Source organism: Equus asinus, chromosome 14, assembly GCF_041296235.1.
Source record: "Equus asinus isolate D_3611 breed Donkey chromosome 14, EquAss-T2T_v2, whole genome shotgun sequence".
NCBI classification, from domain to species: Eukaryota; Metazoa; Chordata; class Mammalia; order Perissodactyla; family Equidae; genus Equus; species Equus asinus.
Genome location: NC_091803.1, coordinates 38334839 through 38360994, shown reverse-complemented (window position 1 = coordinate 38360994; position 26156 = coordinate 38334839). Strand labels below are relative to the sequence as shown.

Sequence of the window (26156 nt, the reverse complement as noted above, 5' to 3'; positions counted from 1 at the left end):
AACACAAACGTTTTACCTTCCAGTTCTGGAGGTCAGAAGTACAAAATGGCTTGGCAAGGCTGCGTTCCTTCTGGAGGCCTAAGGGGAGAATTCATTTCCTTGCCTTTTCCAGCTTTTGAAGGCTGTGTTCCTTGACTCTGGCTCCCTTCCACACCATTCCAACCTCTGCTTCCATTGTCACATCTTCTCTGACTCTGACCCACCTGTCTCCCTCCTTCCCTTATATGGACCCCTGTGATTTCATTGGGCCCACCCGGATAATCCAAAATAATTGCCCCATCTTGAAATCTCTGACTTAATCACATCTGCAAAATCCTATTTGCCAGGTGAGGTAACACATTCACACGTCCCAGGAATTCAGACATGGACGCCTTTGGGGAGCCATTATTCTGCATATGATAGCTCAGGAATCAGGTTTGAATTTCAGCATTGTCCTTCAACATGCATATCCTAAATATGTGCTGAGTCCCTGCTTACCACATCCTGAACTAAATCTAAGAAATACACTAACTAGCTCCATGGCCGTGCCCAAGTTACAAAACCTCCCTGAGCCCCTATTTTCTCACCTGCAGAAGTGGAGAGATTAATATCTGTCTCACAGGAAATGCTGTATGTAGCGTGGCTGCAGACATCCCCTTCCATTTAACCAGTATCCAGGAATTATTATATGCTGTTTTAATCTTGACAAAATGTAAGTAAAATACTGGATTAAGCAGTAACAAGATAGAGAAACAGATCCTCTTATAAACTGCTAGTGTGAATGCAAACTGGTGCAACCTTTCTAGAGGGCAACGTGGCAGCATGAATGTAATGAACAGTCTTACAAATGTTTGTTCTCTTTATTCCGGTAATTATCCACTTCTGAAGTGTATCGAAGGTGCATGGTCAAAATGCTCAGTGAAATATTATTTATGATACTGGAGGGGAAAAGTAGAAACAAACTAAATGTCTACCAATAAGGGATTAAGTAAAGAACGACGGTACAACATCATTACAGAAATCTCATCAGCCATATAAAAGGATTTTGCCAAAGAATATTAAATACGGCGTTCAGAGATTTGTCAAAAGTTAGTGACAAACTCGAGATTTAAATCAGGGTTATTCATTATCTCAAATCAGTAAAAGAAGTCTGTGTGACGAGGTAGTGTGTGTGTGTGTGAACAGATAAAAAGGCTAAAAGTATAGATTTCATGATGATAACAGTGGTATGTCTGGGTAATGGGCTAAGAAGTGATTTTTATTTTTGCTTATACTTTCTATTTTCTAACAAGGAAGGTTGGGGGGAAAGAATTTCGACGCAGAACAATGCCTCCAGTTAGATGAACAGGCATCTCCAGGTATAGAAGGAATACTACCGGAGGGGTCCCTCTAGTGGAAGGGGGGGACGCGGCTGCTGCGGGGACACCTGGTCGAGATTTTACTTTAAATTGCATACAAGCCCTTTCGAGAGAAACAAGAGCCTGAAATTAGTAAACTCTTTTGCTTATGCAAAACATTTTAAACGGGGAGAAGGGCCAGTTGCATAGTAAAGACCAAACCTCACGCTGGGAAAGAGGTGCCAGTAATTCTAGGCGCACTTGGAAGGGTGACAACTTTTTCAATTGTCCAAGTCACGGAACTAAGCTCCTTGGGTTTAATTCTCCTCTCCTTGCTTTTTAGTAGTTTGCGGTCTAAGCCGCATAAGTCTCAGACTAACGGGACCCGGCAAGGTGAAATCACTGAAGGCTCCGGGGTGGAGCCTCAGGAGTGGAGGGGGCACCTGTCGGGAGCGGAAGCACCTTCCGGTGGCTCTATGAATCTTCGGCTCTGCTCGGCTCCTCTTCGGCTGTGTTCGGCCAGCGCTCGCCTTCTCGGGCTCGGCTCTCTTCGGCTTCCTTCGGCCAGCGCGCGCCTTCTCGGGCTCGGCTCTCTTCGGCTCCCTTCGGCTTACGTTCGTCTCAGCCTCGGCTCTCTTCGGCTCCCCTCGGCTTACGCTCGTCCGGGTTTCGGCTCTCTTCGGCTGCGTTCGGCCGCGGCCCCGGAAGGGCGCCCATGGAGCCTGGGCTGCCGGCTGGGCCGACGGCTATGGCGCCGTTGCTGGAGTATGAGCGGCAGCTGGTGCTGGAACTGCTGGACACGGACGGGCTGGTCGTGTGTGCCCGCGGGCTCGGCGCGGACAGGCTCCTCTACCACTTCCTCCGGCTGCACTGCCACCCGGCGTGCCTGGTGCTGGTGCTCAACACGCAGCCGGCCGAGGAGGTGCGACCGCCGGCGCGGGGGTGAGGGGACCCCGAGAGCCTGGGGGCCTCCTGCGAGGCTGCAGGCCCGGGCGCGGATGCGGGGCCTCTGAGGGCGGTGCAGGCCCCTGACACGGGCGCGAGGACACTGAGAAGATGGAGGGGTCCCGCGGGGTATGCAGGTCACTGACACGGGCGAGAGGAAACTGAGAGGATGGAGGGGTCCCCAGGGGGATGCAGGTCACTGACACGGGCGCGAGAACACTGAGAGGATGGAGGGGTCCCCAGGGGGATGCAGGTCCCTGACACGGGCGCGGGGAAACTGAGAAGATGGAGGGGTCCCCAGGGGGATGCAGGTCACTGACACGGGCCCGAGAACACTGAGAAGATGGAGGGGTCCCCAGGGGGATGCAGGTCCCTGACACGGGCGCGGGGAAACTGAGAAGATGGAGGGGTCCCCAGGGGGATGCAGGTCACTGACACGGGCCCGAGAACACTGAGAGGATGGAGGGGTCCCGCGGGGTATGCAGGTCCCTGACATGGGCGCGAGAACACTGAGAGGAGGGAGGAGTCCCGAAGAGGACACAGGACCCTGACACGGGTGTGAGGACACCAGGCGGGGGCAGGGCACGGAGGCGGTCCCAAGAAAGATGCAGGACCCTGACACAGATGCAAGGACACTGCGAGGGTGAAGGGGTCCCAAGGAGGATGCAGGTCCCTCACACTGGTGTGGGGACACTGAGAAGTTGGAGGGGCTCCAACAGGGATGCAGGTCCCTACCATGGGTGGGAGGGCATTGAATAGGGATCCCCGACAGGGGTGCAAGGACTCTGAGAGGGTGAAGGGGCTCTGAGAGGAGTAGGGGACTCATTTGAGGAGGATGAGGGCAGAGAGAATGGTTGGACGTCCCTGAGGGCATAGGGATGTCTGGGGTCGTGCAACACAGGGCCCCCGGTAAGGTAGTGTTGAACTGGAGGTGTAAAGGGCCTGGGCCTTATTGACATTATGATATCCGGTCTAGGGTGAATCAGGACAGAGCTGATAGGCTACAAGACCGCCTGGAAGGAGGACCCCTTGTCTTCTCACACAGTACTCTTGCTGCAAACCTGGCTTTGGTGGGAAGTATTTTCTAGCAGAAGCCTTGACCCAGGGTTTAAAAAGTCTTTTTTTTTTTTTTTGTCAATAAAGTGCTAATGACAACTCAAATGCAATAATTTCTCAGTGCCAACCTAAAAGCAAAAACAAGACCCCAGTTGAATGCGGACTGGTTGGTTGACCACCATAAAGTATCAACTTAGTGTGTGTATTCATTATGAAGCTCATTATCTCTGAGAAAGGCAGCATCATTTTAAATACAGACCTGCCCCCTAATAAACGCTGCCCTGTGGTAAACTGCCTGCTAATCCGGTTTGGTTTGATTTAGGAGTATTTTATCAATCAGCTGAAGATAGAAGGAGTTGAACACCTGCCTCGCCGTGTAACCAATGAAATCACAAGTAACAGTCGCTATGAGGTTTACACGCAGGGCGGTGTGATCTTCGCAACAAGCCGAATACTTGTGGTTGATTTCTTGACTGACAGGATACCTTCGGATTTAATTACTGGTAAGAATTTGAAACTTTGTGGTTATTTGTATATAAGTTTATGCTTTTTTTTTGTCTGTCCCCTCTGCTAAACTCTAAGCTGGAAGCTTCTTGTGGGCAGCCCTGGATGTTTTTGCTCAGCATTGTGCTTCCAGGTGTTGGCACAGTATCTGACATGTTTTAGATGCACAGTAAATACTTGTCGCCTGAGTAAAGAACTAAATGTAAGATTGACTGGTTCTTGTTTTCTAACCTCATTTTCAGTAAATACTTACTGATTGGCTGGCATTTGCTTTTAGAACCTAATCACACTTAAAATATTTATAAATATTCTTTGTATATTTTCTAAAATGTTTGCCTCTTTAAAGAATATATTTTCCTATGATTTAAAATTCAGCCAAGTTGTTGCTTAATTATTTTGAGAAGAATGGTTTAATTTTAGCTAGAATTAATAGAGAAAAAGGATTACTACTCATTTTTATTTGTCCTTTGGGAAACCTTTTCTGATTTCCCCAAAGCTCGTATAGGGCCCCTACCTTGGTGTCCTCAGGTTTCCCTGTGCTTCTCTGAAGTCTTAGCGCTTCCGAACACAACCTTATATTTTCCTGTTTGTCTGTCTGTCTCGCTCGTGACATAACAAGCTTCACAGGCACAAGAAACACCTTGTTTATCCCAGGCTGAGTATCTGGTCCATAGTGTGTGCTAACTACATGTTCGTTAAATGAATGATGCACGGAGAGCTGTAATCTTTAATGAACTTCCGGAGGGCAGAGAGACCGTGAGATTCGTAATCATACTTCCCACTGTATCTATCGTGTTGCCTTGAACCTAGAACTCAGGAAATATTTCATGAGTAAGTTCATGAACTTATATGGTTCATGATGAACTGATTGAGGAAAAGTTTTGTTATATTTTTATAACATAATTGTTATCAACTGTGACGCAGGCCCTGTGGTCAGACTCACTTCACTCTGGGTGGTGGTAATGCCATTGCTTACAGCGAGTTACTTTTCATGAGCCTCAATTTTCTCATTTAAGTTGAGAAAATAGTTTCTCCTAGAGTTATCAGAAGGATTGAGTGGGATAAAATAAATTAATTGTTTAGTATGTTTCCTGGTACAGAGTAAACACAATAAATAATAGCAAAAAAAAAAGTATTGGCTTTTTATAACCAGAAATCTTGATACATCATAAAGTCTTTTGCTGTTTTCTTAAAAGCTTAGGGTTTTTCCTTTATTTTTTGTCGATAAGATGAAAAGTGTATCGAAATGACCACTAGATGTCAGTGTTTCTTTTTGACTTTCACTAACAGTTCTACCTTAGGCAGAGAAGCAACCTGAATCCAAGAAATGTCCAAAGTATAGCTTATAGGTACGTCCTAATTAAAAGTGCAAAATTCTGTCCCCGTTTCTGTTCCAAGCAGTACTGAAGCTAGAGCCGATCCCGCTGCTTGGCTAGATGGAGTGGAAATGAATGCCAGAAATGGATTCCTTCAAATTCTCCACCCCCTGGGATCCTCCCCTGGAAACCCCTGTAGGGTTTCACCACAGCACTACAGACCAGAGAGCAGTCCCCAGAGCATGTAACCCTCTGGAGAGTACTGGCTGCCCCCAGCCCTAACGTGTTCCCCTGTCACCAGCCACTATCACCACCACAGTCCACCCTGGGTGTCGCCGCCTCCCGCAACTCCTGAATAGTGGGAGCACTGTGTGAATATCTAAATATCTACCCAGATTGTGCTTTCAGAAGAATGGGACAGGAGGATGCCTTCATTGCTGGAACGGATCCTGACATCTCCAAACAGAACGCACAACACACTTTGCCCAGGAAATTTTGGTGGAAAAAAAAAAGTTAGATTTGTGGACCCAGTGCTGTAATTCAGCTTTGTAGTCCTTCAACAAACATTTAATTTGCTAAGAGTCGTTTGTTTGACAGGAATATGGTAGGTGCTGAAGACAGAAAAATGAATAAGGCAGTGTGGTGAACTGTGTCGAGTTAGACTGCTTCTGGGTCTGAGCTCACCTTCATGTACCAACTGTGTGACCTTGGGCGTGTTTCTTAACTTCTCTATGACTCAGCTTACTCCTCTGTAAGTTGGAGACCTTCCTCCGAGGATTCTTGTGAGGGTGAAATGAGGGAGTGTCTGTCACATTCTTAGCATCCTGCGTGGCTCCTAGTGAGCATTCCGTGACTTGTACTTGTTACGGTGTTCTTGTCCTCAGGCAGTTAGTAGAGGAGAGAATGTAAAGCCATGACAGTGCAGTAGGACATACGAAGTCTTATGGGAGCATAACCATTTCTGTAGGTTTTTGTAGGACTGGAATTGCCCCCAGAAATATAACTTGCTTGTGGTTTGTGTTTTTTGAAAGAGAGGAGTCCTCAGGTGGTGTTACTTAGTAGAAAAAAACCTGGCTTTGTTCTCAGACACACATGATTTAGAACCTTTGGTCTCCCATTACTTGCTGGATGACCCTGATTAAGTTACTTTCCTTTCCTGGTCTCATAATATTACCTACCCCATAGAATTGTTGTGAGGATGAAATGAAATAAAATTCTATAAAAGTACCTAACCCCAGGGCCTAGGGTATAATATTGGTTCTTTTCTCCTCCCTTTTTCTGGGTTCCAAAAGAATGACATTGTTTTGGAGCACAACATTTTCTTCAATTGAGGTTCACGTTTCCTTTAGAAGTCCATTTTTATTATTTTTAAGTTTATGTAATATTTCAGTCCAGGTCAGCACGTGTGACCCAGTAGATACTTGGAAAAACCTGCCTACTGGGTACAGAATCTTTTTGTCGTCAGTTTTTTTTAAAGTTATTTTATTGGGATCATATCAGCTTACAACATTGTGTAATTTCAGGTGTACATCATTATATTTCGGCTTCTGTATAGACTGCATCGTGTTCACCACCAAAAGTGTGGTTTCTATCCATCACCATATATATGTGCCCTTTTACCCCTTTTGCCCTCCCCCCACAGAATCTTTTCTTACTAGTAAATTAGTTACATGCATGTATTGAGGTTATTGAAAAACCCTTGTCTACAAATTCCTACATAACACTATTAATTTTTACCATTTGAAAAACAATTTGCTTAGCTAGAATAAATTTTAGCTCCACCCACGTTGATCCAAAATTTAAACACCAAAATAGTAGAATCTGAATTGAGTTCGTTGAACTACTAGGAGTCATGAATTACCATTAGTGTAATTTTCCAGACTCTAGGAGTGATGAGAACTGGAGCAAAAACATCAAGTACATTTATAACAAATATATATAAGGTAACTGGCTTGATTTAGGTCTAAAAGACTGAGAATCGTCATAAAATAACTGAGTTTTTGATCCAGAAATGACATCTGTGCACTCTTACATCATCTCATGTCTCTCCCTATCACTAATCATACGCATCAAAAAGGTATATATAATATATATTCCTCCCATATATATATGAAAGATCATTTGGTCCAGTACTCCTGTTTTATAAATAAGGAAACACATATAATTTTCTTTGTTTCTGTGATTCAGAGGTGTCATTATCACACCACCCCAAAAAACAGATGTATTAAATATATTCATTAAAGATTTTCATTTATTTATTTTTGGGAAGATTAGCCCTGAGCTAACATCTGCCGCCAATCCTCCTCTTTTTGCTGAGGAAGACTAACCCTGAGCTAACGTCTGTGCCCATCTTCCTCTACTTTATATATGGGACGCCTGCCACAGCATGGCTTGATAAGTCGTGTGTAGGTCCACACCTGAGATCCAAACCGACAAACCTTGGGCCACCGAAGTAGAGTTCGTGAACTTAACCACTGCGCCACCGGGCCGGCCCCAAAGATTTTTATTTTAAATGGACTAATTTACCTCTCAATTGAATAAACGCTAATTCTGAAAGTTGAATTATTCTAACAGGTGATGCAGATGTTGCCCAAACTTCTAAAATGCAGCTATTTTGTGCAGTCCGCATCTGATTCACGTGGAAAGAATTGGTGACCCACTTCACTTTCAGAAATTCCTCCTCCACCATGCCAGACACGCCCCACCTCAGGGCCTTTGCTCTTGCTGTTCCCACAGCCTGGAACTCTCTTGGCCCAGATGGTCACAAGGCTCACCTCCTTGTCTCCGTCCAGCCTTTACTTAGATATGACCTTGGTGAGGCCACCGTATCTAAAACTGCAGACCATGACCCCTCGAGCATACTCTCTCTCCTTCTCTGATTCGGTTTGCCTCTTTAGCACTTATCACCTTAAAATGTACTAAATATTCTACTTATCTACGTTGTTTACTGTAAGTGCCACGAGGACAGGCGTTTCTGTCTGTCTGTTCGTGGCGGTATCCCGGGCCTAGAAGGGTGCCTGCCCTGCTCAAGTAGGCAGTCAAGAAAAACGTGATGAATAAATGAATGAAAGTGAGCGTGAAAATTCCATGTCCACTCTGTATTTTAAATTACGCTTTTCCTCCCTCAGGCATCCTGGTGTATAGAGCTCACAGAATAATCGAGTCTTGTCAAGAAGCGTTCATCTTGCGTCTCTTCCGCCAGAAAAACAAACGTGGTTTTATTAAAGCTTTCACAGACAACGCTGTCGCCTTTGATACTGGTTTTTGTCATGTGGAAAGAGTGATGAGAAATCTTTTCGTAAAGAAACTGTATCTGTGGCCAAGGTGAATAGCATTACGTGACAAATTTCTGTGAATCTGCTGTGATGTGATTGTGTGCTTTAACATGATGTAAAATTACTGTGATTGCACTTGACGCGTGTAGTCAGGTCCGTAACAAGCACATCCAGATAGAAATATGTGGTCACCACGTTTATGATTCTTTCCAAAGGGGAGAGAGGTGTGATCGTTGTTTTTCTCATAGCCCATCAGATCTGTCCAAGGGCAGCCAGTTTACTGTTTCTTGGACATTTAGTGAAATCCCCAGGGATCTAGAGACTCAGAGATACAACAGCTTCAGGTGAACTACAGATTTACTGCCTACGACTCCCTCCTTCACTCTGAATATTATCCATCAGGGAAATAAAGCATGAAGACTTTGAAGAATTTATGTAAATTTCTGGGGAAAACGTAAGGTTTCAATTTTCAAACATTTTGCGACCTATGCTAATAAGTATTTTCATTATACTATATGATATTTAAGAGTCGTTGTTGTGGTCTTTTTCCTTTCTTGATTATACCTTATTTCAGGGATTATATACTTTTCCTGTAAAGGGCCAGATAGTAAATATTTGGGGCTTTGCAGGCCGTGCGGTCTGTCACGATTACTCAGCTCTGCTGTTACAGCGTGAAAGCAGCCATAGACAGTACATACAGTGGGCATGGCTGTATTCCAGTAAGACTGTTTATTCAGACAGGTACTGGGTTTGGCCCAGACGGCGGTTTGCTGACCGCTGCCTTGTTTGACTAATACTTCCATTCATTGAGATTAAAAGCATTCCCGAAAACATTGTCATTTTGCTTTCCATCCTGTTTCTTAATTGCATTTACGAAAAGCTATTAGAGTATTAAACTAAGACCAGAAATACGTAGTTGTTGAAACTCTAGAAAATATTTGAAAAATGTTTGTCTCTTTAGGTTCCATGTAGCTGTAAACTCGTTTTTAGAACAGCACAAACCAGAAGTTGTAGAAATTCATGTTTCTATGACACCTGCCATGCTTGCCATACAGACTGCTATACTGGACATTTTAAATGCATGTCTAAAGGAGTTAAAATGCCATAACCCGTCACTTGAAGTCGAAGATTTATCTTTAGAAAATGCTATCGGAAAACCTTTTGACAAGGTACTCCATTTCTTTTCCTTCTTAAGCACAGTTTGTTATGTTGTAATTTTAAAGAATGCAAGTTATTTTAATATTTGTGATGTTCTTAATAGGTTATTTGCTGTTATTTTAGCATTAAATTGGAGGTGATATATTTTAAAATATAGCTTCTTTGGTTTACTGGGAAGTAATAAATTGTAGTAAAATATGTGGGTTGGAATATAAGCATAACTGATTTTTGCATATACACAGTGATTATTTCTTATTTTAAGTATAATTAAGAGGAGGATAAATAATCTCTGCTCTGAAATGACATTTGAATATCTATAGGTAGAAGAGTTTTATATAAGAATGCTTTATAATTAGACATGAATTTATAAGCTCTTTTTTGGAATACAAATTAATTTGGATGAGTTTGTTACTGAGGAATGTGAAACTTGCTCTGCCTTAAAATTACATTCTAAATTGAGAAAATGGTAAGACTTTAAGGAAGTTTTATTCTAATTTTTATCATAGATTAATATTAAGACAGTTATGTAAATATCTAAGATTGAATTATAGATTCAGAAAATGCTGCCTTTTAAAAAATTTGAGGCAGCTTTTTTTTTTATTTTGGTAAGACAAATTCCTGTCTTTTAAACTCTGAATCAATCTCTTTGTTGCTGGAAATAATGCAGAGTGGTTATAAAACAGAAAAATTTAACTTCCGTTTCTCTGATTCTTCCAAAAAGTCATTTTATTGTGAAATATTGATAACATAAAGGTATTCTTTTAGTAAGCAAATCTAAATATAGACATAACTTGCATCTTCTTAGAAAATTTAACTTTTATAGATGATTCTGCAAAAGAGGCATGTAGTTATATGTCCCAGTTTGTTGAGGACAGTCTCAGTATTTGCTTGTTGTCCTGGAGTAATTATTGTTAGTATCATTTCATTTTCACAAGAGTCCCGGTTTGGACAATAAATTGTCTGGTCATCCAAATGTTACTCCTACTCAGTATTAAATTTGTTAGATAAGGTGCCACGTCATGATACTGCTTCCATATCATGCTGCTTGGTTTATCCTTTTTAGTTACAGAATCAATTTGTGAAGGAAATGTTCATATATATATATATATATATATATATATATATATATATACAGCTGTGGATATGTAGGTACCTACATAGTATATACATAAAGCTGTTCTGTGGTTTAGGCAACTTTTTAATATTTTTAAAAATACTCAAATTTAGTCAGTTGTTAATTTAACAAAACACTTTCCCATCCATGAATCACACTTATAAAATAAAAAACTAAACAAATATTTTACATACCAGCAAATTAAGATACATTGTTTTTAAATTTGATACTTTGTAGTTTCCTGGTTTACGCCCTCTGCTCCATCGTCCAGCTGGATCCCACGTCTTTATCCATCCAGGTTACGGTCACAGCCAAACTTGGCAGATATTGAATATGTCTGAGCTACGTGCTTTGACTCTTCATAAAGACAAGTAACTGATTATCTGATGTGTGTCAGGCCTTTTCTCTCCTGACTAATAATGTAAATATAATTATGAATTGACTCTATCTTATCATAAAGAGTTTACTAAGACACTCTGCTTTATATTTGAAAAATTAAACATTGTTATTAGAATCTTATGAACTGAATTTTCCTATTCACTTCTTTGGGATATAACGTTTTGGGTTCTTTTGTGTGTGTGTGGTAAAATATACATAACATAAAATTTACCATTTTAACCTTTTTTAGGTATATGGGGGATGATGTTTGTTGAAAGTGTAATTTGTATTAACAATAGCTACATTGAACATATTTTAGCAATACTAAATTTTATTCTTGTTGCAGACAATCCGCCATTACCTGGATCCTTTGTGGCACCAGCTTGGAGCCAAGACTAAATCCTTGGTTCAGGATTTGAAGATATTGCGAACTTTGCTGCAGTATCTCTCTCAATATGATTGTATCACATTTCTGAATCTTTTGGAATCTCTGAGAGCAACAGAGAAGGCTTTTGGTCAGAATTCAGGTGAGAGATACAAATACTAATATTATTCTAGGAACTGATTTGAATAAAGTTCTGGGTTTTGTTGGGGAATCAGGTGTGGGGAGTGTTATTCATGGTATACTAAGATTACAACTTACGTTTATGTTCATAGCGCAAGGATGTAGCTTTTATTGATAGCTAATGTTTCCGCCTACTTAACTTCTGTTCTGTATAATAATAAATATTCATACCCATTCCGAGCAACTTTATTTCTAGAAAAGCCTGTGTGTATTACAGGCAGTTCCCAATTTGGAAATAGGTTGTGTTCTGGAAGTTTAGTTGTTAAGAACTTAAAATTCATTTTCCCCAAAGAAACAGCACAAGGGGAGTATAGGGTTTCATCAGCTAGGTTGTTGAAGACTAAAGAGAAGAGATTGTGGGGAAACAGGCATGTACAACTGGCCACCGTCTTATTTTCCTACCTGTCACAGCCTTTCCCTCACTATTGTGACCTTTCTCACTGGCTCGACCAGTGATTTTCAAAGTGTGGTCCATGGGCCCCTGGGGCCAAGGTTTAGTATGATTAATAATTTTTACTGCTTCATCTGGGACGTTGTTGAAGAATAAACTGCCAACGCATAGCAATAAAGAATACATTGACTGCTAGGACCCTTTGGTTCCACTGCCTTAATTCGTGCTCAGACACCAGCAGCGTTACCCACCAATGCTTTTGTACATCATCGGAAATGTCATCACACTGGAAGAAAGTCAAGTAATGAGTTAGTATTATTATGAGAGTAGTTTTGAGGTCACAGACCCCGTGAAAACATCTTGGCAACCCCCAGAAGTCTGTAGGCTACACTTTGAAAACAACTGGTCTAGCCAAACAGTGACAGAGGCCACAATAAGGGAGAAGGTTGGGTTGGGAGGAGAATAAGATGGCAGCCTGTTGTATAATAGGTCATGTGACCATCAGAGATTCTTTAAAATTAACCATAAATTGAAGGCTTTTTTTTTTTAACTTTTCCTATTAGGTTGGCTGTTTCTTGACTCCAGCACCTCAATGTTTATAAATGCTCGAGCAAGGGTTTATAATGTTCCAGATGACAAAATGAGTAAAAAAGGCAAAATGTCTGAAAAAATGGAGATTAAAGAAGAGCAAGGTATTTTGTAGGCTTAAGTCTTTAAACGTTTCTTATATTTAAGTATTTGGTGTGGAATGCTTATCAAGTTAATAGTGTAATTTTAAATCTCCTTTGACCGTGTGAAGAATGTGTGCCTCTATGTTAAATGTATATTGCATGTAAGATATGTAGCATATGTTAAAAGTATTCAGCATGGCAAGGCTTACAGTCCATTGCCAGCATAGAGAACATAAACACATGAGAATGAGGGAGATATGGATTTTATTCCGACACTATCTAATAGGTATAATAAATATATTGAGTTTTAGAGACGTAGGATAGGGCTAATGCTTACTTTCTGCCTAGTTCAAAGGTCTATTTCAAAGCTTAATTAAATGTGTTAGTGGGTGAAATAAAAGTTTGATTGTTGTCCACGTCCATCCCATGTTCAGGATTGTGAAAATCATGGGGATTTTAGAAATCATAAATACTGCTGTTCTGTATTGATCCCGTTATTTTGTGTAGCAGCTTACATATAATGTCACAGTTGACAACTAACACAGAACCTTCTCTTATTAGTGACCATGCGTATAACTTTCTATCAAGGCCTTATGAAACCTGTATTAAGGTTGGTTTGAAGTATCTTTCATTTAGACCATAAGTAGACCTTTTTCAACTAAGCAAATTCTGTCTCGCATCATGAAGGAGGCTCAAAGGAATGGGCTTATGGAATGATGCTTGTGTTATCTGTTGTTTTGAAAGCCTTTGGAATACTTTATGGATAAACATTATCACATGGAATGAGGTTATCTTTTATTTCTATACAGAAACAAAAAAGGAACTGGTCCTGGAAAGCAACCCAAAGTGGGAAGCACTAACCGAAGTCTTGAAAGAAATTGAGGCAGAAAATAAGGAGAGTGAAGCCCTTGGGGGTCCAGGTAGGAAAAAAGGAGATGATGACATTTGCTTTCAAAATTGAGCAAATGAGCCTTTTTCATTAGCTCTTTAGAAATAACTTACTATTTTGTTTATAAAATGTAGAAGAATAAATGCCAAGTGAACACCGAGATCCTCGGGGCAACCTCCTTTCTGTTCATTTGGTGAGATTTTGACTCGTTGTATATTCATGAAAGCAGGGGTATTTGACTGATTGGGTTCTTGGGACTTCTATTTAAAGATGCAGCTAATCTCCACATATGTATTCACCAGGCTTTAAATCTGGAATCTCCAAGGAGAAAGCTAAAGGGTCTTATGTTTTATATTTTCAGCAAGTATCTTTCCAAAGAAGCCTCAACCATTCTGTGGAGTGACACTGACCTAGCCCTAAAAAAATTCCAAGTTTTGGGGCTCCTCTATTCAAATGTAAATATACTAGTAGATTAGCCCAGTAGACTAAATCAGAACTAAATTAAAAAATAAAACCAGATAGAAAAATAAAACTAGATTTAAGAAAATATATATCAAGGGGCCGGCCCCATGGCCAAGTGGTTAAGTTCGTGCGCTCTGCCTCAGCGGCCCAGGGTTTCACAGGTTTGGATCCTGGGCACGGACATGGCACCACTCATCAGGCCACGCTGAGGTGGCGTCCACATGCCGCAACTAGAAGGACCCACAACTAAAATATACAACTGTGTACCGGGGGGCTTTGGAGAGAAAAAGGAAAAATAAAATCTTTAAAAAAAAAAAAAAAGAAAGAAAAAGGAGATTGGCAGCAGTTGTTAGCTAGGTGCCAATCTTTAAAAGAAAATTAAAAAAAATCTATTGTCTTTGAACTCCTGCAATAAAGGCAAGCACACAATCTTTATATTAGTAAATATGCTGGTGATATTATCCCAGAACTTATGGTGCTGTGATTTAAGACCCAAAGTCATACATGCTCACTTAGAAAAAGTGGAAAATTTAAAGACAAAAGAGAAGGGAAAAAATTATGTCTAACAGCCGCTGTTAACATTGACATATTTCCTTCCTGGTTTTCTTTCATGTACTTTCTAGTGTACATTTTTAAAGTCACAGTGTAGATTTAATTTCAGGATATAGAACTAATGAGTCAAGTGATAAAGTGCTTGAGACATATTACCACATTGCTTTATAGAAGGTTTTCATCAATTTTCATTTTTTCTGGCAGTATAAGAACTTATCTTTTTTCACTTAGCTAACAGTGGCTGGAGATTCTATACATTCGTGTCTGTGTACATATATTATGTATGTACAGCAGTTTTATTAATTTGGAGAAAATATCTTGTTTTAAATTTTGATGTTTGGTGAGCTCAATATTTTCTCAAGTGCACTTTCTCTTTTGTGAATTGTCTACTTTCCTTTGCCAGTTTACTCTGTCCTCAGTTTGTATTGGCTTTTCATAAAAGATACTAACACTTACCATAGTTGTTACATAAAGTTCTTTTTACTCTCTAGCTTTTTTTTTTTCTCTTTTCTGAGGAAGATTCGCCCTGAGCAAACATCCACCACCAATCCTCTTTTTTTGACAGACAAGTGTTGTAGGTCCACACCTGGGAAGCGAACCTGAGCCGCCAAAGTAGAGCGCGCTGCACTTAACCACCAGGCCACCAGGGTAGCCCGTCTCTAACGTTTTTAATGCTCAGTTTTTTATTCTTAAAGAGTCAATCTTAGATTATAGATATCAATCTTCTTTGAAATTTCTTTCGTTGCTTTTAAGCCTAGAAAATCATCTCCATCCAGAGAGATGGAGAATCATTTTTTAATGATTTCATGTTTGACATTTGACTCTGTAATCCATTTGGAATTTATTTTGGTGTATAAGATCCTCTGGAAAATTAGTAATTAAAAATAGCTTCTTTAAAGCCTTCATTATACTACGGCTATCTATTCATTAGACTCAAATATTTCCAGCTTCAGCTTTACTCAAAAGATTTCAGTAATCCTGGTGGGGAGGTAAAAACCTTTGATAAGCATCTGAGACCTTTTTTAAAGAAACTGTAAATGTTGTGTCTGTAGCACCAAGGGGTAAGCTGTGTCTTCCTGTGGGGGAAGGGGTGAGGGGGCACATGAGATAAGAGTAACACAGCATCGTTTTCTACTTTTAGGTCAAGTACTTATTTGTGCAAGTGATGACCGAACGTGTTCCCAGCTGAGAGAGTATATTACTGTTGGAGCAGAGGCCTTCTTGTTGAGGCTCTACAGGAAAACCTTTGAGAAGGACAGCAAAGCTGAAGAAGTGTGGATGAAATTTAGACAGGAGGACAGCTCAAAGAGAATGGCGAAATCCAACAAAAGACCCAAAGACCCCCACAACAAAGAAAAGCCTTCTACCAAAGAAAGGACTCTCAAAAAGAAAAAACGAAGGTTGACTTTAACTCAGATGATAGGAAAGCCTGAAGAACTGGAAGAGGAAGAGGATGTCAAGGAAGGATGTCCTAGAGACATAAGCAGTAGCCCGGAAAGCTGCTTCGAAGAAATTAAGCATGAGGAATTTGATTTAAACTTGTCATCAGATTCCGCCTATGGAATCCTGAAAGACCCCCTCACCATCATCCATCCCCTCCTGGGCTGTAGCGACCCCTACGCTCTGACAAGGGTACTGCACGAAGTGGAACCGAGATACGTGGTTCTGTATGACGCAGAGCTCACCTTTGTTCGTCAGCTTGAAATTTACAGGGCAAGTAGGCCTGGGAAACCTCTGAGGCAAGTTACAAAGAATGGGAGCTGTTATCTTGTAGGCTTCGATTTCACACTTCTTTAGGTTTTAACACAGAAACTGTACCAGTTGCATATGGATTTTCTTATCTTTAACATTCTGTTGTTAGGATGTTGGTTAAGTTTATGAAACCTTATTTTGCTTTCTGATCAATCTGGGGAGTTTGCGTGGGACAGCTATCAAATGTTGTAGGAGAACAACGAATCTAGTGGCATATTTGTGTTCTCCTTACGTCCTGCTCTGCTGTTCTGTGTGGTGTTCATTATTCCCTGGTTGTGGCTTATTGCGTGCTGTATCTGAACAGGTCTAGGAAATTTATAATATCCTAACTTCTACCAAAAGATGATACCATTATGACTCAGCTAAATAATTTCAGTCTTCTAAAATGTCTTTCTTATAAATTTTAAGAAGTGACTCTTAGTTATGTCCACATAAAACTAAAGTATTTAGGGAATTATTGTACCAAGTTTTCTTGAGTTTCAAGAAGTACCAGATGAAAAAATCTACAGAAACATCAGATGAGAAAATGATGCCTCCCAAAGAATATTGTGTTCTGGCTCTCCAATTATCTGAGGGAAATAAACAGCAAAATTAATATCCTGAACTCAGTCTGAACCAAAAACAGAGCCAAAAGAAACCTTTCTAGCAGTTTAACTAACGCAGCCTTTCAGAGTAGAGATGAATGGAGGAGGTGGATCAGAAATAATGCAGGATGAAGAGATTAGATGAAGCTGGTAAAATAATTATAGGCTGGTAAATTTTTCATACTTTGCCATTGATCAACTTCGTAGATAGCTTGTGTGCTCCAAAGTCTTTGTTGCCTGCAAATAGGAGAGTGTGATATTTGGAAACAAAATATCAGAGTCAGAAGGGCCCTGGGAGTTCAGCCGCTTGCTCTATCAGTGGGAAACTGAGGCCCAGAAAGTCAGTGACTTGCCCTTGACCATGTGGCACATTTGTGGGAGAGCTGATGTCTCGGGACTCATGTCCAATGGTCTTTTCCCTGTCCATGCTTCAGAGACATATCATTCTGGGAAGATGAAGTCTAAAAGAAACTTTGAGAGCTAAAAAGGAAAATACCTCTGATAGAAGGTGAAGAGAAGGGACAGAGGAGGTACTTAATTCAGCTTCTCAGAAACAAAGAAGATGGAAAAGCAGGCCTTCTCTAAGAGAAAAGAATATATCAAATGATTTCTGGAGGAGCCTGATAGAATCCGTGTGTCCTCTGTGTCCATGTGTTTATATAAAATGTGTGATGACTCGGTTCTCTTAAGACGTGAATAAAAAAACTGAGAAGTCGCTCGTGAAGATAAAGGTCATATAGATTTCATTTGTTTATTTTTTACTAACATGAACTTTCATGAGCTGGTTTTTATAACTCTCATCCAACTTTTTAAACGATTGTTTGGCAGAGGTGCAAAGAAAAAATTGAAAAAAGAGAAGCCGCTAAGATTTTGTGTTTTCTGATTTGTTTATAGTTATGAGGAAAGAATTACTCTATCCTTCTAGTTATATTTCAGTGTTTACCTAACTTCTGTTCCTCCTTTTGGTGAAAGAAAAAAAAAAAAACCCGTGTGGTAATGAGACCTTTCCCAGGTGGGGTTAGGCAGCTTAATTTTAGTATGTGATTAATGGAACCTTTTATTCTTAGTCAAATATTTATTATTTGAGCAGGGTAGGTTGCTGATTTCAAATGCTGTGTTCTTCCTTTCAGGGATTAAAATTTATGATTTTGCAGCCTAAAAGGGTTCTGTCTTCACTCGCAGGGTTTACTTTCTTATATACGGAGGTTCAACCGAGGAACAACGGTACCTCACTGCCTTGCGGAAAGAAAAGGAAGCTTTTGAAAAACTCATCAGGTAATACATAGAAGATGAGTATGAAAGTGTCAAAGGCCTTTCCAGATCCAGAGGCTTCTCTGGATGGGGGCGTATCTCAGAGCCTCTGGAAAGACGGAAAGGGGAAGGGGTTGGGGAGGATGCCATCAAGATGAGCCTGTGGTCTGATTCATCCCCAGCACACATTTCCCTTTTCTCTTCCCGTCTCTTTTCCACCATCTCCACTTGCTTTGCAGTGGTTTAACGGAATATTAGAAATGTGAAGAAAGCTGCTTTTCTGTTTGTAAAGAAATATAACGTAAAACACCAGAAATATAATCCAAACACTGCTTCTCTAAGAAACACGTTAGTAAAGCTCCCTCTTCCCTCCCCGACAGCACAAGATTTTTCCCTTCCCTTTGAATTATGATTTTTTTTCCTCCTTGTAAAATTGCCATTGTCTCTGCCTGGATGACTTGCCCTTTACTGGGAAATGTTTTTATGACCCAGTCGGTTCAGATCACCATCAATAGAATCACTCTAGGAAAATATTTTTTAAAAGGTGTGATGTTTGTCTGAACATATGTGTATGTTTTTGAGAGTGAGTGTCTGGTAATGTTCCAAATCCAATAGAAAACGCTCTTCAGTTTAACATAAGGAAAATGGTTCTCAGTGCGAGGTTCACAAACTGGATAGCTACCTCTTACTCCTGCAACTGTTTGAAGAATCTGATAACCTCTCACCAGGGACGTTGTCAAGGAGATTGCAGCTTGGTGAGGGAAGATGGACCAGGTGATCTCTAAGGGGCCTCAGAAGCCAGGGCAGGGGCTGGGTGGGGCTTCCTTGGGCTGAGCCCGAGAAAAGGCTGGACTGAGTATGACTGGACCAGACCAGCCTGCCGAGCCTCAGACGGTGGCCATGTATCAGTGGCAGCGAGAGGGCAGAAATCATTTTAGTGGCAGTTAGCCTGCCAGGACCCTAGACGGAATTTCGGAAGGGACAACTGTCCTCCAGCAGTGGCTGTGGGCTCTCAGTCTATGCGTAAAATATATACATGCCCCAGTTGGTCCAGGGCATGCCTTCCTGGACCCCGGTGCTCACTGAATCAGTGCCGGGGAGTCTCCGTGGAGGGGCTGAGCACGGTGCTGGGGCACTTCCCACCCTTTCCCTTCAAACCCTCTGTATCTGTGACACGCCTTGACCATGGATTCTCCCAGCTCCTAGTCATACAGTTATCGGTCAGTCCTTTCAGCCTACGGGAAACATTCTCTGTTCATGTGCTCCGTGGGGTGGTTTGTATGGTATATGTGTGTATATATGTTTTTTGAAAAAATAGTTCAGAAAGTGTTGTAACGAACCAAGTATTATACAGGCCACCTCTTCTTGTCCAAAGCTTTTAGCACCTGTCTGTCTTCTTGACCTTCACTCTCGCCAGACTCAAACAGTCCACGGGGATTTACTGAGTATCTATTATGCGCCAAGCCCTGTGCTGATATCAAAGTGCTGAAGTGACAGTGCTGCAGAAAAAGCCTCTGCCCTCCCAGAGCTTATCCTCTGGTGGAAAAGACAAATATTAAGTGATTACGAATATTATAATAAATAGACGTGTGCAGAGTGCTGCTGGCTGCAGAGGTGAAAGGAAAGAGTGTAATCAGGGAGTATGTCAGAGTCCTAACCCAGTGCCGGGGAGCAGGATGGCTGGAGAAGTGACATTTAGCTGAGACTAAAGAATGTGGTGGTTGCTGAGGAGACGGGGTGGACACGGGTTGTGTTGAACAAGGGTGTGTGTGAAGGCTCCGGTACAGAGGCGTGTTAAGGATTTAGGACTTGACTCTAAAGGCAGTAAGACAGTGCTGAAGAGTTCTGAGTGGGAAAGTGACATGAGTATATTGTTAAAGGCTCTCTCTGGCATCAAACTGAGGACTGGATGGAGCTGGGACACCAGTCATGAGGCTCTTGCAGCTGTCTGATAAGAACAGGTGCTAGCCAAGATTAGGGTGATGGAGAGAAAGGGACACCTTTGAGAGAGCTTTAGGAAATGGAATCAAAGGATTGGTGATGCTGGGTGTGGTCAGCACGTCCTAACCGTTCCTTCACTCTTTTTAAAACCTCCTTTGCCTAAGGCTCCTCTGGTTAAAGCAGTTGCTGCGGAATTACAAATGAGCTCACAGAGCCGAAAGAATTCAGTTAGGTTTTCAGTGTTCGTGTTGAGGCTCCCCAAGAGGACCCTCGAGCTTGATGATTCTCTAGAAGGACCCACGGGAGTCAGAAAAACTGGGAGACTCACAGTTACGGTTTATTACGGAGAAAAGATACAGATCAGCAAAAGGGAAGAACCTGTGGGGCAAAGTCCAGGAAAAACCAGACGTAAGCTTCCAGTGTCCTCCGCCAGTGGGGTCACGCGGACATGCTTCCTTCTCCCAGCAGCAGTGTCTGACAGCACACACAAAGTGTTGGCCATAGGAAAGCTCACCCAAGCCTTGGGGTCCAGCGTTTTTCTTGGGGATCAGTCATGTAGACACAGAATACCCTGGTGACAGACTCCAGCCCCGCAGAACAAAACAGGTATTCACCGTAAATCACATTGTTAGCATAAACCACCTGATCAAACTGGTGCTGTGTGGCCGCATGCCTCAGGCATACAAAAACCCTCTTATCAGGCAGAATATCCCAGGGGCTCAGAGGTCATTTCCCAGAAGCTGGGCAAGGGCCAGTCCTGAGGAGACAGGCCTTTTTGGGATCCTGCAGAGTGAGCAGCCCAGGCCTGCCAAGTTAACCCTTTCCTGCACAGTGGTGTAGCCAAAGGAGCCTGGGAGAGCATGGGGAGGAAGGCACCTAAGAAGGTGGGTCGTTATGGTCCAGGCCTCCTTCACGCGGCTGCTGTTCCCCAGTCCATCAGGGAACCTGAACTGGAAAGAGTACTTTCGGTAGATTGTAGCAAGGTACTGGGGACCTTGTGCCGTTCCTGGTTTATGTAAGTGATGCCACACATCAAAGGGCTCGGTGACAAAGTGTGGGTACCTGGCATGTCCTGGAAACCGCACTCAGCAGAACCTGGAATACGGCTGTCTCCTACATTTCAATCTATACAATAATTTCCATACCAGATTTTAATATAATTTTATCTATGATCTGGCAAATTTTCTAAACTCAGTGGTGATTGTCTGCTTATTGTAAGTTAGATCTCCCCACATTACACAACAATCAGATAGTTACACCATTTAGAATCCTGAGATATTTACTTTCCCAGAAAACTTGGGGAATTTGAGAATGTTTGTTTTGAAAAGCAAACCTACGTGAGGTGCATTGCTGCAAGAGCCTTTGCGCTGAGCCCGTACTTAGAGAAAATTTAATGTGAGAATAAGATAACGTGCTTTTGCCAGGACCTCCATGGGTGAGGTTGTAAGAACAAACGCAGTGCTACTATTTAAAATAACCAGAAAGGAATGAATCAGGGGAACTGGCAGCGAAAGGAGTGCGTGGCTGGACTAAAGATCAGTAGATTACAAGTAAAGAGAAAAAAGATTACGCTTCTGAGGATTGATGATAAAGTGCTCCCTGGGAAGAAAAATTAGTAATAACATTCTGAGGATACATAGTTTTGGAGAGGTCACTGCTTTTCAAAGGAGGGGGTAAAATTATTTGAAGTTTTACAGTTAGAAAATATGACCACAAAATGGGTTAGTATGAGGGCTTGAATAAATACCCATTTGAAGAGTTCTAGTTTTCCTCCGTGTATTACCATGTTATACGAGCTATTTAAATATCGTTGAAGATGTTGAAGCAAAAATAAGAAACCTCACTACTTTAAGTGGAAATGAGAATCTGAATTTTTAAATTATTACTTTGTGTCTATCACATAGAGTAACTTGAATAATTATGCTAAATGTTAAAAGCAAGGGACTGAATATTTATAATTATGGCAAATTTCAGTTAAATATTACTGGTTGGGAACACTTAATATTTTCTTCACAACCCAGGTTTCATTTCAGGAGTATATTTTTTCTCAGATTCAGTTTGCAGTTATAACATTTTGTGGTAGAACAGTTATGGAATTATTTGAAAGTAAATCTCCCGTTTTTTAGCATAACCATGGATAATTAGGGGATGAGAGTACCACATTCTAAGAAGTACACTTGTAATAACAGCTACCATTCATGTAATGCTCATGTGCCAGACACTATTCTGAGTGCCTTCCATATATTACGTAATCCTCATAATAGTCTTTTAAGGTGGGTTCTAGTATTCCCCTTTTACAGATGAAATTGAGGGACAGAGCCATCTTACCTAAGGTCACACAGCCAGAAAGTGGTTTCAAATCCACAAAATATGGACCCAGAATCTGCATTCTAACCTACCGTGTTGTACAGCCACTCACAGATTACAGATTAAGCAGGAAATTGGGGTGCCCCCATGTGTGATATGTAGCTTAGCCAGTAAAGTAAGTGGAAATAAAGAGGGGGCAAAATCCCCAATATTAATCCCAAACGTAAAAGAGAAAGAAAATTTAAGAACAATAATTTTTTGCATGGTTTGCCCATTGTCCTCAACTAGAGTCTAGTAGCTGTCATGGAGCAGTAACGAGTGGCTGCCAGAGCATTATCATTGCAAAGGATTTTTCAACAGGCAACTCTTGACACCAGTATTGAGAGTAATGAGGAAAAATGGGACTGGAACTACTGTCTGCCCCCTTGTGATCTATTTATAAAATGTTGTACTAATAATAACTCTGCGTTCGTATATTGTTTCAAATAGTATAGAGTGTAAAGTTGTAATTTTTGTTCTTCAGTGGTATTTTTAGTGGTACCCTACTCTCAAGCATCGTTTATCCAGAGAGGGTGGAGAATTGGTCCTTTTGGTTTTGTTTCCCTTAACTGGAAAATCTTTGTTGTTTTAACCTTTATTGAAATTATCGGTTAATATTGAAGACTCCTCTTCTGTTTCGCCTCACTCTGGGCTCCTTCACTGCAGTTTGTCAGTTCCGCAGTTGGTTTTCGTGCTTGCTTTGTGTCCCTGACTCAGTTGCAAGCCCTGCGAGGGAAGAGACCAGCCTTATACAATTTTGCTGTCACACCAAGCACGAATGGACACATAGTACTTGCTGTTTCATGAATTGATTGTAACACACTTTACTGGTTTTGAAAAATAAGACTGTGGCAAACCAGCCTTACTCTTTCTTTAGTTACTGAGAATCTTGTCACGATGTAGTTCCTGATCACAAATCTTAGTTCTGATCGGACAGTCCTGTCGACCTACCAGGTATAAGGTACTGAGCTACCTGGAAGGCAGGAATTATTGCGTAACCATCTTTATATCCAAAGTACCCGGCACAGCACCTGGGAACGCTCTGTAAATGCTTTTAAATAAATGCACAATCGAGCGAATCAATGCTGCTCTACCACATAACCTGAGATGTTGATTTTTTTATTTCAATCGCTGTTGGAAATTTGCTTTCTTTTTTTTTTTTTTTTTTTTTTAAAGATTTTATTATTTCCTTTTTCTCCCCAAAGCCCCCTGGTACATAGTTGTATATTCTTCGTTGTGGGTTCTTCTTGTTGTGGTATGTGGGACGCTGCCTCAGCGTGGTCTGATGAGCAGTGCCATGTCCGCGCCCAGGATTCGAACCAACGAAACACTGGGCCGCTTGCAGCGGAGCGTGCGAACTTAACCACTCGGCCACGGGGCCAGCCCCGGAAATTTGCTTTCTTATGTTAACCTTGATTTTCTGTTAAAATTGAGAGTGTTTAATGTGGCCTCCCTGGAGTTTTTTAAACCAAAGGTCTGTCATACATGTTTTCATTTTTTTAATCATTGATTTTTAACCATCTCTATTTATGATTAATCTGGAAATATTGGAAAATAAATTATTTTAATTCTTTTTAATGCTCAATAACATGTTTAGCATGTTCTCATAAAAAGTCTCAATAATCTCTCTGTGGCATTTTTTACATGCTTATTTCATACCTCAGAGTGCTTGAAGGCCATACAGAAGAGAAAATAAACCACAGCTTTTTTAACTCGGGGAGATTGGAAATAGTACCCAATCAAGAAATTCTTTCTGCTTCCTTTACCCATCGCTTGTCTGTGCATATTTACATCTAATGTATTCCTAGTATTCTCTTTTACCACTGCAGTCATGTAGATCATCTTCTGTGTTATAATTTACAGACGATTAAAATCTGGAATTTTGAAATTAGTTCAAAAAATGTTTAGTTGTTTTTCTTCCCAGGGAGAAGGCTAGCATGGTCGTCCCTGAAGAAAGAGAAGGCAGAGATGAAACAAACCTAGACCTGGTAAGAGGCTCCGTGTCTACAGGCGTTCCCACCGACACTCGTAAAGCAGGTGAGTCCTGCTCTTGCCAGGCGCTCTGACTGCCTGTCAAGGAGGCCGCCAGGGTCCACAGCTTCTCTGCAGAGGACTGGTTTTTCTCAGCGAACTCTGAAAGAGGGATGTCTGCTCCCATACCGTAGTCCAGCTCTGCCGTTTATTAACCATGTCGCTCCTGGATCTAAGACTCCTCATCTGTAAAATAAACAGGGTTGTGTTCTCTGCACCCCCGCTTGGAAGTTAGTTACATTCCAGCGTGGCTTGTAAATGTGGTTGCTTGAAACTCGGAATGTACTTTTGCAAAGAAACTTTTTTAAATGGTGATTAAGTTCTTATCTCACCCTGAAGAAGCCAGTTTAACTCACAGATAAACAGGCAGGAGTTGTTGGAGTACACTCCCACTTCTGCATTCTTCCGTCCTTCCTGGTACTTCTCCAGATCCCAGCTGTGTGCTACTGTCACTGCTGTGCAGTATCTGAACAGTGGTGGCCCACCGAGACCTGCTGAATGCCAAGTGCACCGTGACCCAGGAGTAACCATCTTCCCACTCCCCAGGTCCACATTTCCCTGTGGCGGCATAAGAAAAGCAACATGACTGAGTTGGTTGAACCGATAGTGGGGTCAAGCACAGTTAGAGCAGTGGGTTCCAGAACTTAATATACTTAAGAATAACCTCAGATGCTCCTTAAAACTGTGGATTCATGGCCTCAGTCCATAGAAATTCTGATGCAGTCGATCTGAAATGGGGTCAGCATCTCAGGGCCTTCTGATGGAAGTGGTCCTTGGACCATACTTCGAGAAACACTGCCTCAGGGCATCCATGCCTTTGTTGAAGAAAGTTCTTATTAACTCAGATAAGTTGGTGACATTTCATGCCCAACTACAGAATGTCAAGCAGTATGAAGGAAGATAGATTTGGGCATGTAGGTATCGCACACAAAGCTATTCACAGAAGCCTGGCCTTTCGAGTTCAGTCCTCTAAGCGCTTGTGTTAGTTTCCTGTGGCTGCTGTAGCAACTTGGCACAAACTTAGTGGCTTAAAACAGCACATATTTATTATCTTAGCATTCTGAAGTCCAAATGGGTCTCACTGGACAAAATGAAGGTGTTGGCAGGGCTGCCTTCCTCCTGGAGGGTCCAGGGGAGAATTCCCTTCCTTGCCTTTCCTGGCTTCTGGAGGTTGCCTGCGTTCCTCGGCTCCTGGCCCCTTCCACCTTCAAAGCCAGCAGCTCTGACTCTGACCTTCCTGCTTCCCTCTTTCACTCGTAAAGACTCGTGGACCTACATGGATGATCCAGAAAAATCTCCCAATCTTGAGATCCTTAGTTTAATCATATTTGCGAAGCCCCTTTGCCGTGTAAAGTAACATATTTACAGGTTCCAGGGTTAGGACATGGACACCTTTAGGGGGCCCTTGTCCTGCCTATGACAGCCCTGGATCCTTGAAAGTGTAGTCCTTAAGCCAGCAGCATTAGCGTCACCTGGGAACTTGTTAAAAACGCAGTCTTAGACCTGTCCCGGACCTAGTGAATACAAAGTCTGCTTTTTAACTCAATCCCCGGCAATTCGTATGCACCTTAGAATGGGAGAAGCAGCTCTGTTCTGGGATATTCTTGTTTTTCCCAGCGTCTTCCATTTTTCCCTCTTGGACTCATTGATACAAGCACT

At 41.7% G+C, this 26156-nt stretch overlaps 1 protein-coding gene across 1 annotated transcript in view; it reads left to right on the top strand.

Annotated features, from left to right (window-relative positions):
- The first annotated feature begins 1986 nt into the window (after positions 1-1986).
- The window catches only part of ERCC4 (ERCC excision repair 4, endonuclease catalytic subunit), a 66857-nt gene continuing 42687 nt past the window's right edge, over positions 1987-26156 (top strand). The window contains exons 1-10 of the mRNA XM_014866340.3: positions 1987-2238; positions 3640-3820; positions 8266-8461; positions 9374-9581; positions 11409-11589; positions 12582-12710; positions 13499-13609; positions 15734-16331; positions 18111-18203; positions 24391-24503. Coding sequence (XP_014721826.1) covers positions 2032-2238; positions 3640-3820; positions 8266-8461; positions 9374-9581; positions 11409-11589; positions 12582-12710; positions 13499-13609; positions 15734-16331; positions 18111-18203; positions 24391-24503 — 2017 coding nt within the window. The 5' untranslated portion in view covers positions 1987-2031. The remainder of the gene's footprint in view (positions 2239-3639; positions 3821-8265; positions 8462-9373; positions 9582-11408; positions 11590-12581; positions 12711-13498; positions 13610-15733; positions 16332-18110; positions 18204-24390; positions 24504-26156) is intronic.